The sequence below is a fragment of the Pleurodeles waltl genome, chromosome 10 (genome assembly GCF_031143425.1).
Source record: "Pleurodeles waltl isolate 20211129_DDA chromosome 10, aPleWal1.hap1.20221129, whole genome shotgun sequence".
NCBI lineage: Eukaryota > Metazoa > Chordata > Amphibia > Caudata > Salamandridae > Pleurodeles > Pleurodeles waltl.
Window position 1 is genome coordinate 104,228,051 of NC_090449.1, and position 19,558 is coordinate 104,247,608.

General features: G+C 44.0%; 1 protein-coding gene across 1 annotated transcript in view; it reads right to left on the bottom strand.

Annotated features, from left to right (window-relative positions):
- BAIAP3 (BAI1 associated protein 3) overlaps nucleotides 1-19,558 on the bottom strand; it is a 976,697-nt gene that overhangs the window by 175,073 nt on the left and 782,066 nt on the right. The window contains exons 18-19 of the mRNA XM_069209880.1: nucleotides 18,642-18,698; nucleotides 16,728-16,825 (exon numbers count right to left, since the gene is read on the bottom strand). Of these exons, the coding sequence (XP_069065981.1) occupies nucleotides 16,728-16,825; nucleotides 18,642-18,698 (155 nt within the window). The remainder of the gene's footprint in view (nucleotides 1-16,727; nucleotides 16,826-18,641; nucleotides 18,699-19,558) is intronic.

Sequence of the window (19,558 nt, forward strand, 5' to 3'; positions counted from 1 at the left end):
TACCAGCTTTCATGTTATCACATATGACCTGACAGCAAACACATATGAAAATATGGTATTTCAGGAGGACTAACCTTGTGCAACAGTCACAAGGTGGGTCAGGGAGCATACATCGGACCCTTCTTTCAATGTCTCAGGACTCAAAATCTGTCACCAAACATAAGTACATGACCAGGACTTATCCCATTCTATCCCAACTTTGGGACCCTATACATTTTGAAGGGACAATCTGAAACATTGCTCATCAGCCTTTGTTCAGCAAAACAAAGTATAGTTGAGCTAATGAAATGTTTGTTCACATGGTGCACTTACCTGCTTCCCTGGTGTACCATAGAGTTCCTCAACCAGCTTCTCCAGCTTCTCGGGAGAGAGTCAGGGGCCCTATCACCTGTAGGATGTGGCATGATTTCTCCCAGAGGCAGTACACAGCAATTCAAGTTGTGGAGGTCTTGCTCGCAGTAGTATCCGGAGTCAAGTGAGAGATGAAATGTGAGATGGGGGCCATGTCCGCCACATAAGAGACTGTCACCGCCGGTGGTCATCGTCATTGGCCCAAGACCGCCAAAGGAAGTTATGAGTTCCAATGGCAATATCCACCGTCGTAGTATCGCCTACCACCATGATGACTCCCGCCGTTGGATGTAGGTCATTTCCTGATGTCCAGTACAGTAGGTCAGGCAGCTGTCATTTTAAGGACCTTAGATGGTCGGGAAAGTTAAAATAAAGATGTGTCACGGGGTCAGAAACATATCTACGTAATAGTTTTCAGTGCTGGCTATGAACAACCATGTGACTGAAATCCGATTTAAATACATGTTGTGATATTCATGGAATGTGAGTAATGTATCATTAGTGGCATAGTCTTCACCCTCATGGTAATTGGATAGATGGTATTTGTGTCTGTTATATGTGAAACATAGTAAGAATGTCGTTATCACTGAGACTTTCAGTGACATGAATATCCATTTCCAAGTCACAATTGAGGAAAGGGGAAGACATTGCAGCGATAACCCATTATGTCACAGCCTCTGTTCAGTGTGATATTGAAGTATGTCCTCTCAGCCCTGTTTAAACACCTGGACAGCTACATCCGATTTCCACAGCGTGAGGATTTGCCACATGTGTTGGCAGATTTTTATGCTTTGGCACACATCCCACATGTGGTGGGAGCCATTGATGGTAGCCATGTGGCCTTGGTTCCCTGAGTGGCAATGAACAGGTGTATCGGAACAGGAAGAACTTCCACTCCATAAATGTCCTAGTAGTCTGTTTGGCTGACCTCTACATTTTCCAAGTATGTGCAAAGTACCCGGGTTCAATTCATGATGCCATCATCATGCAGAATACCAATACCCCACAGATGATGACACAACAGTACACAGAAAGGGCCTGGCTGGTTGAAAAGTCATATAGGTTATAAGTGTCAGTATCTAATGCCTGCTGCCAAATGTAAGGATGTCCAATATTTATGTTTGCACACAAGTAACAGTCGACACCAGTGAGGTACCCAACCACGCCAAGGGAGGTTTGCTTCAGTGAGGCCCACGGAAGGACAAGGCATGTCGTGGAGCGGACTTTTGGGCTCCTAAAGGCTAGATATCATTGCATTGATAAGTCAGATGGAGCCCTCCTCTACTCACCTGCCAAAGTCTGTCAAATCACTGTTGCCTGCTGCATGCTCCACAACCTCGCCCTGAGATATCAGATCCCGTAAATACTAGATAAGGGGGAATCAGCAGTTCCAGAGGTGAGAATGCAGAATTTCCACGTGAGGATGACAGTGATGAGGATGAAGGTGGAGACAGCCATGTAGATCTCATATATCAGTACTTCAACTGACTGTAGGTATGTGTTGTTCCATAAAATACTTGACTCAAAGGCTATTTGGGGGACTTAGTGATTTTTTTAAGGGTCTTTGTATGACCATCAGACAGCTCATTAGTTGCTAAGCAGTATATAGCTCAGGTTTGCATGCAAAAGTGTACATGTAGTTATGACTATCGTGATGATCTCATTTGTTAAAGTTACTCTCACAGCACATTCAGTGTAACTATTGTATTTAGGACATGTCTTTATGGGTCTTCATTACCATTACCTGCCTATACCTTTCTTATTACATTTTTACTTTGCAGATTTCCTCACAAGGACATTCGTATGTGGTCAATTCTGAATTGTGTCACAGGCAGGTGGAATTTTAACATGGAGAGATCCAGGTAGTACTATATGGCATCATACTGGTGATGTCTGAGTTCTATGCCCAGACTGTCAAGACAGTGGGATGGTAGTGTACTGTTCCACACCATAGACCTGTGTGCCATGTTGTCTGGGTCCAATGGTGCCATATGTGTGGTTTTGTGTCTCTGACACATGTCATCCTATGTACTCCATCACCCCAACCTTCTCATTGGTTTGATAATGATACTATTTTACTTGTATGTAGCCACCACGGTGTTTCCTTATTGCAGGCTACTGTGCATGTGTGTCATGAGTGACATAGTTGAGTAGCATGCCTACAGATACCAGACCATAGTAAGTGGAAGGTTCCATGACTGGGGACAGTTGTACTGACCTCTGTCAGTTATATGGGGTATAGTCATTTGGGCGGTATGGGTATGTGATTAGGCTTTAGATTATGAAATATTTAACCAATCTGTTTGTCTATTTGGATAGACAAACACTAACATGTCCCTAACTTCAGTAGTATGTGGGGATCTTGTTATTCACACCTATGCTGAAGCATTACATTGTGAAGCTATACTGCACTGTGTGATATTTGGCATGTTGTCAACCTATGTGCTGGAAAGTGCACTAAATGGAAAAGGTGTGTGTCCATTTGTATAATTGTACATATATCAGACATAATTCAACAGTACGTGTGAGACAGGACTTAACAGATTTGGAACATATGTTAATATGTGTATGCAACATTTTTCACAGTTAACTATATAGCTAAGAGATGACTTTCAACCATGATATGTGGTTTTGTTGTGTTTAATTACAAGTGCACAGGTAGGTTTAAGGAATCGGATCAAATCATATAGTGCAAACAGTGAAGGGTTCAGAAATGGTGGATGTAATCATCAGAATAGCTGCTACAACTTTTGGAGTCTCAAGTCCAGGGTCCTTGTGCCTTTGGAAAATAGAGAGTGGTTTAAAACAGTCAACAGGGTGTATCTGTCACACAAGAGGGGAACCAATGAGAAGAGGATCCCTTCCTGGCAGTGGTTGAAGTCTTGGCATCTGCTCCTCCTGGATGTTTAGGTGGACGTCCACGTTTGCGGGGGGGGGTTCTTCAACTACAGAGGTAGGGGTGTCTGAGGCATGTTCTTCACCTTACAGAGCCTCCATTCCACTGGCTGCTATAGATGTATAAGGGGATGATGTAACATGGCCAATGGAAGGGGCCTGCAGTTGGACATAACCTACTCAGGGTGGTATTAATGTCTCTCAGCACCCCTGTTAGGGAGGCCATGTTGGCATTGTGGGCCTCCCACTTTTGCATAACTTCCTGGTGGTTGTCCCTTTGCAGCTGCTTTATCTACCCCATCATGGCAAGTACCTGGCCCATCACGCCTTGGAACTGTTGTATGGCTCCCAGGACTGGACATTTGTATCCAGAGCAGCCTCAATCCACTGTCCCACACCATCCCTCTCACACACCATATCCCCACATGCCTGTGCCCTTGGTACAGTTTGCCCACTCCCACTGGTACCAGGTCCTTCATTGTCTGGGTTCTCTAGTGGTGACTCCGGTACTTGTACTGGGGGGCACAATATGGTGTTAAATGTCCTTGGGACACAGGCTTGGGAGTGAATGATTGCTGGAATGTAGAAGCAACAGGCTGGGAGGAGTAGTTTTGGGCAGGGTGAAGCTGACACGTATGGACTGACCAGGTATCCCAGATGGGCTAGAGTCATCCTCATTGTCCTCACATCCAGGGGTTTTCTCCTGACTGAGGGCTTCATCCAGGGGGGAGGTGGCTGTCTCAGGTGTCCTCTCCATGGTCACAATGAGTAGGTGACCTGTTGAAGAAGTAGAACATATTGTTACAGATTGTAATGCAAAATGTGGTGTCAAACTTTGACAGATAGATATGCCTTGAGCCATGTACAGAAAGGATTTACTTGATCCCCTGATATGACAGTGAGACCTGTTTTCAAATATGGTGTACAGCTATATGAGATACAGGGTATTCCTATGTCATACACATTGCTACAGGATATTAGATTAGCTTGGCAGTTGGAGGTCTGGTGATAGACTCGTATCTCGTCTGCTATGTAGCTTGATATTGTTCATGTTACCTCCTGGTTATTGAGTCACCAGACAGTTTTAGAATGTAACTGAACACTGACCTGTCCATCAGCTTAGGAGTGACCATTCTACCTGGCCATATATATCAGGTTACACCTAGTACAGGATACTGCAGATATATGTGTTCCCACAGGTGAGTATCTGTCAATTGGTGATGGGAAGTAAAAAGGGCCCATACGATTGCTGCCATTGCCCTAGACTGTGAAATTGTGGATCATTCAGGTGGGATGATTCAATTGTGTAGTTGGCATGCAAGGCTATTTTCATTATGGTACACTGTTCTGGTTTTCTTAATGGTAGAACAGTGCCTGCTGGGAGTTGTAGTGCTGTCAGTCCCTGTACTACTCACACCATACATAGACCTGTTCCCCCAGATGGGTTTAGTTGACATGTGGTATGGCAGAGAGGGATATTTGGGCAGTTGGACGCAGGGGAGGTGAGTGTGTTGACTTCTAAGATGTCAAAAAGGTGATCAGTGAGCATGCAAGACGGAACTTTAGGGTGACATTTCCAATGCTGTGACTTACCCAACTCCACTCCCCCAGGTATTCCTGTCAAGCCCTCAAGATGCAGGATGTCCAAGACCTTCTACTCCCATTATGTGAACGTTGGGGGATGAAGTGTGAGACCACCGCCAGTCTTGCCGACCACCAGCTGGTGCCTGGCGGCCATGGAACATAGCTTCTCCCTGAGGTTGTTCCACCTGTCGACTATGTTTTGCCACATCTCCATTTTCCTTGCAATTGAGGTTTGTTGGACTTGGGCTCTAAACAGGTGTGGCTTTACTCTAAGGATTTTGTCCACCATGACCCTCAACTCATCGTCTGTGAAGCAGGGATGTTTTTGTGGGGACATGGTAGTGGTGGACGACACGAAAAGGTACAAAAACAGGTGATGAGGTGTGGGTGCTGGGTTGTGAGTGGTGTGTGATGTGTGGAGAAGATTAGTGTGATATGTATGATGTGCAGGTGAGGGATGGGTGGTATTTGGAGTGGTGAGAGGTGCCTATTTGATGGTTCCTAAATTTGGTGTGTGGGCTCTGTCTAGCTGTGTATGGCGTTTTTGATGCAAAGGATTGTGGGGTGTGCTCTATAGTGCAGTTGTGTCGGGTGTGTATATGTGTCTCAGGTGTATGGAATTCAAACTATCCAATGTGGTGTAGTATATTACTGTGCAGACTGCTGCAGTTTGCACCACCACTGGTTTTCCGCCATGGGAGAACTGCTATTGTGATTTGTGGGTCGTAATTGGTTCCGAGGATTTTTGGCAGGTTGGCATGGTGGAACTGCCTCTTTCCCCCCCTCCAGAGTCCTGGCAGTGCCAGAATTTAGACACGGTTTCGGCAGTCCTGCCTGTGTAACTCGTAATATTGTAGTCTGCTTACCGTCAGACTGCCCACCTCGTAATGAGGCCTTACGTTACTGTTGCAAAGGGGGTGATATTTGTTTTGAAAAAAACACATTTAGTTGCCAAGAAGGAGAAGGTCTCCAAAGTGGTGGGAAAAATGAATTGATGTCCTCATGCAGTCTTTATTGACAGGAACTTTGAAGAAAAAAGTTTGTAAATGACATTTTCTGTAAGCATTAAGAGCAGGTATATGTACATTTAAAGAAGAAATGCAGTCATGATTTTACCGAACAGTGAAGGTAAGGAAGTACTGTTCCTTTCTGACACTTTTCTGGATCAATGTTTTTCAATGCACCAAATACAGAATCTCTTCAATTAGAAGGCATAGGAAGATCTAGAGGATGGATGCTTGGTTTCTTCTTTAATGTCCATAACATTTTGTGAAATATTCAGATGTCCACACCATACTATTTCAGCAACTATAATGTTGCATGCAATGGTAGTATGCTGGGGAGTAGGATCTGGTCCCTGAACTTATGGAGGAGACCCACTCTGCACGGAAACATCATATTTGGTCACTCTGAAAGATAAAGAAGGTCAGTGAACTACAATTGGTATGGCCATTCTGCAATTATGAGGATCATCCTCCCTGTGGAATAATTTGTTTAATGGTTAGATCTGGAGTTTCATCAGAAATTACTACATAAATTTACCTGACTAGTCATTAAAAATGGCATCCTCCTTCATTAATGGTTGGTGCAATCTGAAGGCAAAATCAGGACATTTCGTGTTTTCCATGTTTGAGAAATCCTTAGACATTGAAGACTCCATGTAGCAAGTACGGTGATTTTCTTGGTTAATCCTTTCCACCTCTTCATTTTGAACATCTGTAAAGTGGACCACCATTATCTGCAAGCCTCTGGCTGTGTGCCATTTTCAAATCAATTGTGCCTTGAGTGACAGCAGCCTGGATCTGGTCCCAACTAGCTGGTTCAAGTAATACATTGTTGCAGGATTGTTTGAAGAAGCAAAAAATTGGTCTTAATTTCTTCATTCCTCAAACATTTGAGAGCCACATAGGTCATACTCAGCTCTACTCTGGATGATGTGTTTGAGAACATGTGCCTTGTACTCAAAGATAATGCAAATGAGCTCCTCAATCTCTTCAGGATGCATCTGGCATGATTGTTTGAGTCAGAATGTCTTGATGAATTCAGACCCCTTTGAGGAGACTTTCCACCTTGCATCTCTATTGAAGAAACTGTACTGCCAATGGTCAGAAATAGCTGTAATTCCCAAGTGTCTTAGTATTGGTACCACTGATTATCTGGACACTGCTGAAGAGGATGCATATACAGACAAATGGGAGGAAATAGAAAAATACATAATGTTGTGGAACCTAGCAGTTGAGAAATCTGGTGAGCCATTACTTACGATGTGTTTAGAAGATTCCAGCACTTTGGATGGACAGAAAACTCTCTCTCCACTGAAGGATACACTTTTGCCACATGTGTGTCTAGCACCACCCGAAGTAGTGAATGGTCTGCACTGGTATTAAAGGGGAGTTCCTATAGGTGACTTGTAGATCAAGCTTCTTCAGAACATCTAGAGCTCTCAGGAAATGTGCCAAGCTGCCTAGAGGTATTGGTAATTTTATCAACCAGTATTGGTAAACACATATAGTTTGTCTTCTCAGATAAGTGGCTAATAGCCCCACACATTGTGAGCACATCCTTGGGGCAGATTTGAGGCTGAATGCAAAGTCCTTTTATTGGTACTGCTGATTTCCAACAATGAACCTTAGGAACTTTTGTTCTTTCTGTACTGCTGGAATGTAGAACTATGACTTCTGAATGTCTATTGTCCACATCCAATCATCTTTTATGAGTGGCAGGTAGATTTGATGCAAGGCCAGCATCATGACTTTCTCCCTCTGTATCCTTTCATTGACTATCTTCAAGTCGAGAATGGGTCCGAAAATCCTTTTCCTATTTGGGTAGATTGGACTCATACCCCAGCTTGATTCTCCATAAAAGTGCTCCCGTCTTGTGGAAGCTTCTAAGCTGGAAGTTGGAAGACTTCTTTGGAGAAATGGCTGAAGGAGATGACGTGAAACTCAAGGAATAGTCATGATGCACGACAATCAGCACACATCTGTCTTTTCTGATGCTTTGCCGTTCTAGATGGTATTTCATTATATATCCTACACCACATTGATACTGAAGGGGATAGATACTGCTTACTTCCTGCTAGAGGTTTCCCTGTTGTAGTTCTTATCTGCACGATACCACTGCCTCCCAAAAATATTTAGGCTGTTATGATTTCTGTTATTTGACATGTAATTGTGAGGGTATTGAGTGGGTCTGGGAAGGATGCTTGCATTGCTCTGGACTACTCTCTGGGTGAAGAGCATGGTGGGACACCGCACTGCGCTCGGCAGAGAGAGTAAACAACCAAGGGAAAGTAGTCTCCAGTTCTGACAGGCCATAGAGTCATGGGCACCTGCTGCATGGGCTGGATAACAGCGCGAGGTGGCCCAACATGCTCCGATGAGTGAAAACTACTCAGGAGAGTTTTCCTCGACTCTGATGGTCTGCAGAGTTACGGGTGCCTGCTGCGCGGACTTGGTGACGGTGTGAGGCGCTGCAATATGCTCCGGACAAACAGTGCTTACTCTGCAGGCAGGCTCTCATCCGGGTGACATAGGATGAAGGGAGCGAGGTCTTTGATGTTGCTGGGACCTTGCACAGAACAGGGGGCAAGCCAACAATCCCTTAGAGTCACCCTGAATGTAGTGGTGGTTCTTGTTTCTTGGTCTGCAGAGCAGAGGTCAGCAGGCAGCAGAGCAGCTCAGCAAAGCTGGGCAGCAGTTCCTTGAAACTGTCAGACACAGCAAGGTGGTGATCCTCCAACACAGCAGCCTTTACTCCAACGTAGATTCTTCAGTTCCAGAGTCTACTGACTTTAGGCAGTCAGAGACCGAGTACTTATACCAAAAGGTGGCTTTGATGTGGGGGATGACTTCAAAAGGTTTCTCTGAAGGGCACAGGTTCCCTTTCAGCCCAGCCGTGGCGCCAGAATATCAGTGGTGGGTAATCAGCCCCTTTGTGTGAGTTCTGGCCATTACTTTTTGAAATGTAAGTGGGAGCCCTTCCCAATCTCCTCCCCAGGAAGACCAATCAGTAAACAGATGAATGCAGATGCAGTTGAGTGTCTTGTGTTGTGGGTGTCTGAAGGGAATGCACCAGTGTAGCTGTCACCTAGCCCATGACAGATGTGTATTGGAGACAGGCTGTAGGCACCCCGGGCAGTGAGGGCAGAGACATGCCCACGTTCTAAAAGTGGCATTTCTGAAATAGTAATAATAAAACCAACTTTACCAGTAAAGAACATTTATCATTACCATTCAAATAATACTAAACATGATGCAGTATTCCGGTCTGATCAGGAATTACAGCTTAAAAGTATTTTAAGGAATTCCCAATGCTGGCCTCACAGTAATGAACAAGCATTTTCAATGCAACGGGTCTCGCATTTGCTCGAGTTGGAGCTATTAGCGTTGTAAAGAAGAAAAAAAATGCAGCGCGATCGTACTATGTAAAATGCAGCGCGATCGTACTATGTAAAATGCAGCGTGATTGCGCTGCGTGGAAAATAAACAGATAAAGTAGTCCGGACACCATGCTGAAAACATCGAGCCTCGTATGTTTTTAGTTTTTTTTTACCAGTGCTGTGTATGTGGGCTAAACACCGGAAAAGGCATAACGTATGCATGCCTTTCACAAATGAAAGCAAGTGGATTTTAAAAGTCAAGCCCACGAGCCAATGAAAGTGACTGACGTGACATGAGCGTGGTTGAAAGCCCAAAGAGAGATTACAGAATGGGACAGGGCACTTTGCACTCGCCCATAAAAAAACAACTTTGGGAGTTTTTCATTACCAGGACATGTAAAACTTAAAAGTGCATTAGCTCCTGAGGAGCCTGTGGGCAGTCTGAATCAGGTACAGGTTTGGCCTCAACTTTTTCAGGGCCCAAACCACCCACAGCAAAAGCTTCCATTTCTAAAGCTCTCCACCTCTGTTCCCCGGAAAGTAACCTCCTGGAGATGAAGGCTACAGGTTGATCAGGCCCTTCTTCAAGGAGCTGTGACAATACTGCCCCTATGCCATGCTCTGAGGCATCTGTTTGTACAATAAACTCCTTGAATAAGTCAGGGGCATTGAGCACCAGAGCATTGCGCATGGCTACCTTCAGAGAGTCTTTTTGGCATGCCACTATCCAATTCACATTTCTGGGTGGCTTCTTAGAAATCAGCTCTGTCATCTCTTGACAAACCTCCTTTAGGACCCAGTGAGGCCCAAGAATGCCCTGACCTCAGTCTGGGTTTTGGGGGGCTTCCAGGCCATGATGGTCTAATCTTGGCAGAGGGGTGCACCTTACCCCCCCGCCCACCAGGTGTCCCAAGAACACCTGTGACCCCTGCCTTATCTGGCACTTACTGGCCTTGATAGTCAGGCCTGCCTGTTGTAGGGCCTGAAGCACTTCCCAGACGTGGTCCTCCCAGCTGCTACTGAAAACATCTATGTCATCGAAGTAAGCAACAGAGAAGGCCTCCAACCCAGACAGTACCTGATTTACTAGCCTCTGGAAGGTGGAAGGTGGAAGGTGGAAGTTTTTTTTTATTTTTTTACCCAAAGGACATCACTCTGAATTGGTAGTGGCCCTCTGGGGGAAGGAGAAGGGTGACCTCTCTTTGGCTCCTTCATTTAGGGCAATCTGCCAGTACCCTATTGTAAGATTAAAGGTACTTAAGTACTTGGCAGACCCTAATCTGTTGATCAGCTCATCAGCCTGGGGGATGGGATGAGCTTCGGTTTTGGTTACAGAATTTAGCCCTCTGAAATCCACACAGAACCTCAGTTCGGGTGTGGTGCCCGGTGGGGCAGATTTGGTACCAGACTTAGGACTGACCAAAGGGGCTATTGGAGGGTTCTATGACCCCCAAATCCAGCATCCTAGCGACCTCGCTTTTGATGCTGGCCCTCACCTTATCCGACAACCTGTAAGACTTATTCTTGACAGGGAGGTTGTCCCCTGTGTCCACATCAAGGGTACACAGATGGATCATCCAGGGAGTTAGGGAGGGAAAAAGGAGAGGAGAACTGTCCCTATACTTGGCTACAGCCTCTTTGCTGTTCAGGAGTCAGAGTGGGGGAAAGGATCACTCCTTCCACAGACCCATCCTTCTCCTTGGAGGCTAAAAGGTCAGGCAGAGATTCACGTTGCTCCTCATCAGGCCCATCAGACATCAGCAGCATGGTGACCTCTGACCTCTCAAAGTGTGGTTTGAGGCAATTGATATGAAGCACCCGGTACGGTTGCCTGGGAGGTCTTGAAGTCTACCATATAGGTGGCTTTACTCTTCTTTTCAATCACCTCATAGGGCCTCACCCATGATCCTGGAGGGCTCCAGGTTCCACAGGTTCCATCACCCACACTTTCTGCCCAAGCTGGAAATCCACAGTGGGAGAATTTTGGCCGTACCACTCCTTGATTACAGCCTGGCTAGCTTCTAAGGTGTTAGAAGCTTGCTTCTACAACTTAGCCATTTGCCTACGGAGGGCCAGCATGTAGCTCACTACATCCTGCAGGACGTTCTTGGGAGCTTGCTTCCAACCCTCCTTCACCAAACCAACAGGCCCTCTGACAGGGTGTCCATACAGAAGCTCTAAGGGGCTGAAGCCCACTCCCTTCTGTGGTACCTTCCTTTAGGCAGACAAAACGCAGGGCAAGAGAATATCCTACTTTTTCCTCAGGCCCTCAGGCAGACTTCTGATCATGCTTTACAGGGTCTTGTTGAACCTTTCAACAAGCCCATTAGTTTGGGGATGGTAAGAGGTGGCAAACTTGTAAGTGACTCCGTACATCTTCAACATGGACTGCATGTATGCATGACAGTGCCCATGTCAGACACCACTTCCTTGGGGAATCTCATTTGGGTTAAAATCCCCACTAGGGCCCTTGCCACAACAGGTGCAGTGGTGGTCCTCAGAGGGATGGCCTCTGGGTATTTTGTGGCATGATCCACCAGAACCATGATAAACCTGTGACCAGAAGTGGTTGGGGGATCCATGAGCTAAACAATGTTGATGCCCATACTATCAAAAGGGATGCTAACGACAGGCAGTGGTTCCAGGGAAGCTTCAGCTTCTGCACTCCTTCCAATGGCCTGGCAGGTCACACAGGTCCTGAAGAACATGTCTAAGGAAGCCTTGATCTTGGACCAATAAAAGTGAGGGACAAGCCTTGCAAAGGTCTTGTCTTGACCCAAGTGTCCTGCTAGGCCCTGTAGCATTGGGGCACTACCATGGCCTGTGTTATCCTATGCACAGGAGCCTTAGGCTTACTGTAAAGGAGGTTGCCTCCCAGTAAATGTGATGCTTCCCAAAGACACCACCTGATGCTTGGGCTTCGGCCTGTCAACTCATTGTCTCTCAACCGTTGGACTCCCTCTGTGCCCTACAGAACTCCTCCTTAGTGGGTTGCCCTTTCACATGCCAGTCAGAAGGTATCTACAGGTTACTAAGGGAGGCAGTGCCTTCCTCAGTGGACCCCAGGGTGGCCACTACCAAGTGCTCCATCCATCTCACTAGAGGTACACTCAGGGGCTGGCTTACCACACCCTCTGCCTTCCTCCTTTTTAGCTGTTGGTTGCGCCATTGTTCCAGGCTCCTACCCTTCTGCCCTCCCCTCCTTGGCAGCCGTGGACCTTTTTGGTAGCTCAAATCCAACCAGGTAACACCAGCATCTCTACATGAGCCTTGAGTGCCACCTCCTTCCAGGCAGAAGACTCTATATCATTGCCTAACAAACAGTCCACAGGAATGGCAGGGCTACAGCACTTTCAGAAGATCTGACACCCTACCCCCACTCAAATGGAACAAGGGCTACTCCCTACTGTCATCCATAACAACTTGGTGGAATGCATTGGGAATCACCTTTTTGGGGACACCAGCTGATTCCTCAAAACTTCAACACCTTGCCCATTGAGGGTGACCCATTGCCTATACTTGGTAGTATTTGATGGCACATGGATCTTAGGAACCATCTCGCTGTCACCCAGGGACACTAGGGTAACCTCACTTAACTCCGCCCATACTTGCCACACTCATACCACTTAGGCATTTTTGGCTGTTGACTTTTGTCAGGGTAGTTATGTTTCTGGTGGAGAGATTGGAAATGAGAACCATACCCTTTCCCCTGTGAGTTGTTCTGGGGGCCTTTGGAGAACTCGTTCTTTTTAGCTTCACCCTCTGTCTACTGGGAACCGCAACCACCCTTTTGGGAGTCCCCTCCTCAGATTTCTTTGTGGAAACTCTAATGCTGACCTAGATGTCCATCTCCTCAGCAAGCTTCCTGGGATCAGTCAGCTTGCTATCCACCAAATGTTGGTGCAGCTCTGTGAAACAACTATCAAGCATGTGCTCCTTCAAAAACAAGTTCTACAGCCCACCAAAAACATTAAGGGCCTGATTACGACTTTGGCAGAGGGGATGACTCTGTCCCAAATGTGACGGATATCCCGCCCACCGAATTACGAGTCCTTTAAATCCTATGGAACTCGTAATACTGCGGGCAGAATATCCGTCACATTTTGGACGGAGTAATTCCCTCCGCCAAAGTCGTAATCAGGCCCTAACTTTGCTGCCCTTCCTTCACCCAGCCCTTCAGTGTCTTTTCAGCATAATCTAGAAAATCTGCACATGATTGTGTGTTTAGTTTGCTTCTGGCCCTGAACGTTTGCCTGTCCTTTTCAGATGTAAGGCCAAACTTCTTGACTAAGATGGCCTTCATAGCAGGGTAGTTGGTTTTGCCCTCCACCTCTAAGGTAAGGAGTGTTTCTCCCCAAAAGTGGCATGTACTGCCAAAGACTACCTCCTCAGAACTCCTCTGTGACCCTGTGCACTCTTAAAGCCACTCCGTAGGCTGCCAACCACTTATCCACATCATCCCCCACACTGAAATTGGACACCACATCTTTTGGAATGTGGACTTTAGACTCACTTGAAGACACTGCCGGTGTGCTGCCACCATTTCTATTGCTGGGCCCTACTTCCAGGGCTCTTATGATGAGAGCTCTCAAAATGGACCAACTTCTTCTCCTTAAGAAGCACATGCACTTTAGCACTGTTATCAGTAGTAAAGTGTCCTAAGGCCAACAAAAAGTTACAGCAACAAAACAGAAGGTAAAGGCAAAACGTCTGGGGTAAGACCACCCTAACGATGTCAGGTCTAACACAAGTTACATTTAATGTTCAATTGTACACATATTTTTTTAAAGTACAATAATTGTTATATGCTACCTCACTTTTAGCTATATTTTACATTTTGTCTTACAAATCTAAGTGTATTTAAATAAATCAAATTATTATTTAAAGATGTGTTTAAAAAATGAAATCCACCTAGAGTAAAATGTATATATTTACTTACTATGTAAGAAAAGCTATGTGTATGGTTTGATTTAATCTGATTGAATTAATTGTTTCATAATTATACGTTTATTTTTAAGTTGAGCAAGTTAATTCAATTATTTTATAATAATATGCAATACATGGATTTAATAACAAATGTAGTAAGAAATACTCTTCAGTAACAAAAATTATGAGTCAAAAGTATTGTGTAACATATCAATACATAGTAGGCTCAATGCAACATTTGTGTTTGTTCACAGTGCTCTACAGTCATAAACGTAATGTTAGCACACCTTAGATGTTCTAAAAGATTTATTTAAGAGTGTCATATGGTGTGAACAGGACCCACGAGACCGGAGCATTTTACACAAGCTGGGACAGAAGCGAAAACCTGAACATGAACACAATGCAACAAAATATTACTAAGCAACCATAGCACATTTACAAAGTGTAAGAAATTGGGTTACTGTTTGAGAGGGATGAAACCCTTTTCAAGTAGCAACCACAATTCTTCTCAGGATGAAGTGACAAGCAAACCCTAAATTAACCTGCGCTCAACCATGGGTAGCTTGGCACAGAGCAGACAGGCTTAACTCAGAGACACTCTGTTAAGCATTTGTGCAACACTTCCAACAATAACACAGTGACAAACACACCACAAAAAGGATCCCACACCAGTTTAGAAAAATAGAGCAATAAATAAAACAAGACCAGAATGAATAACATTCAGCATAATCATGATATTCAGTTTTAAAGATGTTTGTAAAAGTAGTATCAAAAAGTACAATCTGCCAAATGTGGGTATCTGGACGGCCCAGACTGAGAAAAAGTCACAAGTTCAGGCCGACTGTGAGTGTGGGCTGGCTACAGGGATCCAGTTATGTCTGATGAACAAAGTGCATTTGATCTTGTTTTGTGGATCGTTGTGAGGATCCACGTCAAAGATGCGTCAAGCATCTGAAGCGATGTGTCGGTTCCGCGGTAATGTGCACTTATCCTAAATTGAAAATGTATGTTTACTGAGAAAAAAACAGTGAGTAAACCATTATTTGCCCAACCAAAAATGTTCAGCATCATTCTAACATCGGCTACGTTAACAGAAACGTTTAACCATAAAACATTCCTTCTACAGAACTACTCTTGTTCTAAGACCACCAGAGCATTTAGAAAAAAATACTATCTTCACCACAGTTCACAATGTTGTTCCACTTGAAAATAGTGACTCTTGGATGAAGGGTGGTGCATTTATTTGCACCCCATCCATTCATCCAAATTTATACTATTCAAGCCAAAATTGATAAACCTAGAATGTCTTTTACTTTTTGTTTTTTTAAACATATTTTATTGAGTTTTATCAGCAACATTAAAGGCACTTCAGAACCTTTGACTGTGGGATATCACTTTATTATTGCAGGTCATTTGTTGTTTGTTGCTTTACTGGCTACCTCCCCGTCAAGCCCATTATGACTTTCCCTCTGGGCTGATGGGCGGTTTCCACCAGAGGGCCCCTACATTGCCCATGCACTTGGCATGGGCAGTGCAGGGGTCTCCCTGCCCAGCACCCTCGCAATGCTCACTGTATCCTGTGCACTGCTATGCCAGCATTGCCGCCGGCTTGATTATGAGCCGGTGACAATGTTGCTGCCATTTTCCCGCTGGGCTGACAGATGGGAACCGCCCATCAGCCCAGAGGGAAAGTCGTTATGGGCCCAGCGGGGGAGGCAGCCAGCATGGGGGGCAGCCTCCCTGTTGGTTAGCCATTGTGCTGAAATTGTACTGAGGCCCATAGATTGCATGAATGAATAAAGTTTAATGGTGCTGAATTTTGTGACTGCTGCAAAAGTGAAAAAGAAGTGGAGTACTTCTGTTTGATGGGAGCCATATCCACCTTCACCACTGTTTTGTAATTGCTGCTGTATGGTGGGAGGCAATATTTTGGCAGACGGGGATTACTGTCACAAGGAAGGCTAAAATGAAGGCTTACATTTAAATTGTAGAGCATTATCCAACTCTATTTATATAATATGTACACTCCACACTGCTAGGATAAATTTGAAGCCTTAAAGGATGTGGAATACATTTCAAATTATTATTTTCCTTGTATTCATATCCCTAAGAGCCCCAATCCTCTTGGGTTTCACAACTCCCCAACTTCACCTCCTAATTATTGGATAATTTTCTTTAAATGGTTACACCAAATTGATTGCTGGGAAATCTCAGGCTCCGACCCCTCATTCTCCATGACCCAGAAGTGCTTCCGACTGGTTGTACATTGCGATTTTTCAACAATGACAACCAGGAAAACATTGATCTTCATGATATGTGAAAAAGGATAGCTAATTCTAACTCAATTTACCTCATACCAACAAACTTTTACAATATAAATTAGAATTTGAAAATGAAAATGTCATCCGAATGATCTCATAAGCTGGACACTCTCATCACTGTCAAAATTAACCATGCAAATTCTCTGTTTTGCTTGTCTTTCCTTTGAGTTTTTCCTCCTTCCTTCAGCATATTAACCATGGACCGAGTGAACTGCATAATTGACACTTTGCAAATTTCCATGCACAAGGAAGAAGAACATTCCACATACCTTACAAACAATTTATTATATATATTTAGGTTCTTCTGTAAATCATCATGCACCGCATCAGCCAGTTTCACTAGGCACAGAAGTTGCTCCAGTTCGTTCTAGGTGAAATAATATTTGATTATAAGCAACATTATTAATATAGACTTTAAAACTGGATGTTTTGAAAAAACATGTTATTTTTATTTCATGGTAGGGATAGCCACATATCTTACTAACTTTATATTAAACCTTCTTTAGAATGACATTGTTGCTATAAGAACTGCAAACTGCCCTATTCTGGCATTATCAGTACTGCTAACTCTGCCATGGTGGTATATTCCTGATTTTAATCATATTTGTTGATCCAGTGGTTCCCAACCTGTTCTCAGGGGACCCATGAAGGTCCATGAAGCTTCCTGCTTAGACAATGAACTATTATCAGATTAATAATGTGTACCTAAATTAAGTGGCTAAATGTACAGTTGAAAATTTTGAAACATACTGTTAATGTCTAGAAATTTGAAATTGGAGGCAAAAAATTTAGGGCATCATTATGAGTTTGGAAATCCCATCTCAGGACCGCTAATCTCACGGGGAGGACACCACCGCCATGGCTGTGACATCCCCCTGAGTGTATAACAATGTCTCCATTGGGCTGACCGCTAGGAACATTGTAACTCGCGTTTCCGCCGGGCTGACTGGTAGGAACAGTGCTAGGATATTGGCCTCGGCTCCTTTAAGTGAGCTGGGGACAATATCCTAGCGCGCCAGCACCGTCGGGAATGCGCACTGACTGCAACGCAGATAGTGTGCAATTACGACGGTGCTGGACGGGGAGCCCTGCAGTGCTCATACCACGCCATGTGGTCAGCCAGGCAGTGCTGAGTTCAGCGCCTCCCTGGCTGAGTACAACCCCAACTACCGTCACCACTTCAGGAACAATGCTCCTGGTGGGGACAGCGGTATTAAGGCCGGTCTCCCCACCAATGTGTAATTTGGCAGTTGGACCGGCAGGTGTGCGGCGGTCCAACAGCCACCTCAAGGCTGGCGGTGCTAGGGCCATCAGCCTCATAATGAGGCTGTAAATTAGTATCCTCCGATTGATTTGTCGGAACAGTGCAGGTGCATCAAACAGGATATAGTATGGACGATGTGTGGCTTCAATTGAATTTAGAAAAGCTTCAACCTTCCTATTAAAATTTGTATTTTTTCAATTTATCATTGGTATTTATGTTTGATGGAATGCTTGTTTCTGTAATTTTTGTGTATTGTTTTGTGGTTCGAATCATCAACAAAGTTTAGGCCTGGGTCGTCGGCTTTCAGTAATAATAAACTGGGGGTCCACAGATGTCAAAAGGTTGGGAACCACTGTTGTAGTCCATTAAAAAAGATAGCGCTACTCAATTCAATGGTTAATTATATTGCATAATACCATTCTTGCCATCATTTGCATCAACAGAATGGTACACAAATTAAATCTGGAGCACCAGAAGACTGCAAAAATGATATTGTTCACCGGACAGTTTGTACAAATGCTGACTTTTGCACTGGTTGGTGTAATTAATAATGCATAAATTCATGACATTGACAAACTATGTAATTCTGCCCTAAAATAATCTGTTGAGTTGAAACATTTCCAAAGTGTTAACCAACATTGCATCTTAGTAATTTATCTTCTTCAATAATTTTTCTTTCACTTAAATTGATGAGAAAAAATATATTAGAATTATATACAGTCACAGATTCCCATACACTCACTTTTATCTGTCACTAAAACCCTTCTGTTCATTCACTCACTGACATACTGACAAGTTCACGCACTTCCCTCGTGCATATGCTTTTCACTTCAGTGAGCTCCAACTGTTCATTGTTTTTTGATCTTGGCTACCCTTATCTGAAAGAAAGGCGTGAAATTCTTCCTTGTGCAATACATACCTTTTCTTCAGATTTGAGGCAGGTACGTTTTTTCTCATACCATTCTAATGTGCCTTTCTGAAAAAAAGAATATCAAAGTTTACTAATGTTTTAATGATGCAAATGTCACTGAATGCAACTCCCGACGTTAAATATATGTATAAACAATAAATAACAAATGCCTATCATTTCCTAGGCAATTTATCATTTCGTCTGACACATTTTATACTAATCTTGTAAGCTGGTGCAGGTACCCGTGAATCTGGACTTCAAGCACTGTACATGCAGAGAAGCATCTTGTGGGCCTCGCTTACAAATTGTGAGGTCAGTAGTCTGTCAGTATCTTAATGTGTGTGGAACAGATATGGTAATAAAATCATTTACACTGCATCGGAAAGAGAACTGCAAATTTGCCCACAGACCCTATTTGGACAAATTCTGTAATAGTGACAGTGAATATTTGCTATGGCGTTGGAACATAGGTATAGTAATTAATAATTAATATACTAATCATTTACCTTGGTGTAGATACCTGTGTATCGGGGCTTCAGCTACATTAGAAACACAACCAATCGGTACAACCAATATTAGTGTATTAATTAGTATATTGGTATAATTATTAGTAATTAGTTAGTCTACTAATCTTTAAATTTGGTATAGATACCCGTATATCTGGGCTTTATCAAAGAAGAGAAACATCTTCTGGGCTTTACTTTCAAATTGTGGGGTCGGTAGTCTGACGGTATCTTAGTCTATGTGGGACAGATATAATAACATATTGTATACTGCATCAGAAAGAGCACTGCAGTTTTGCCCACAGATCATCACTATCATCACTAGAATTATTCTGCAATGATGCACAGCGCATATTGTCTATGACTGTTCAGTCGTATTGCGCCACTTTGTAAATATGGCGCTGGGAAATTGCCTCCTTAACC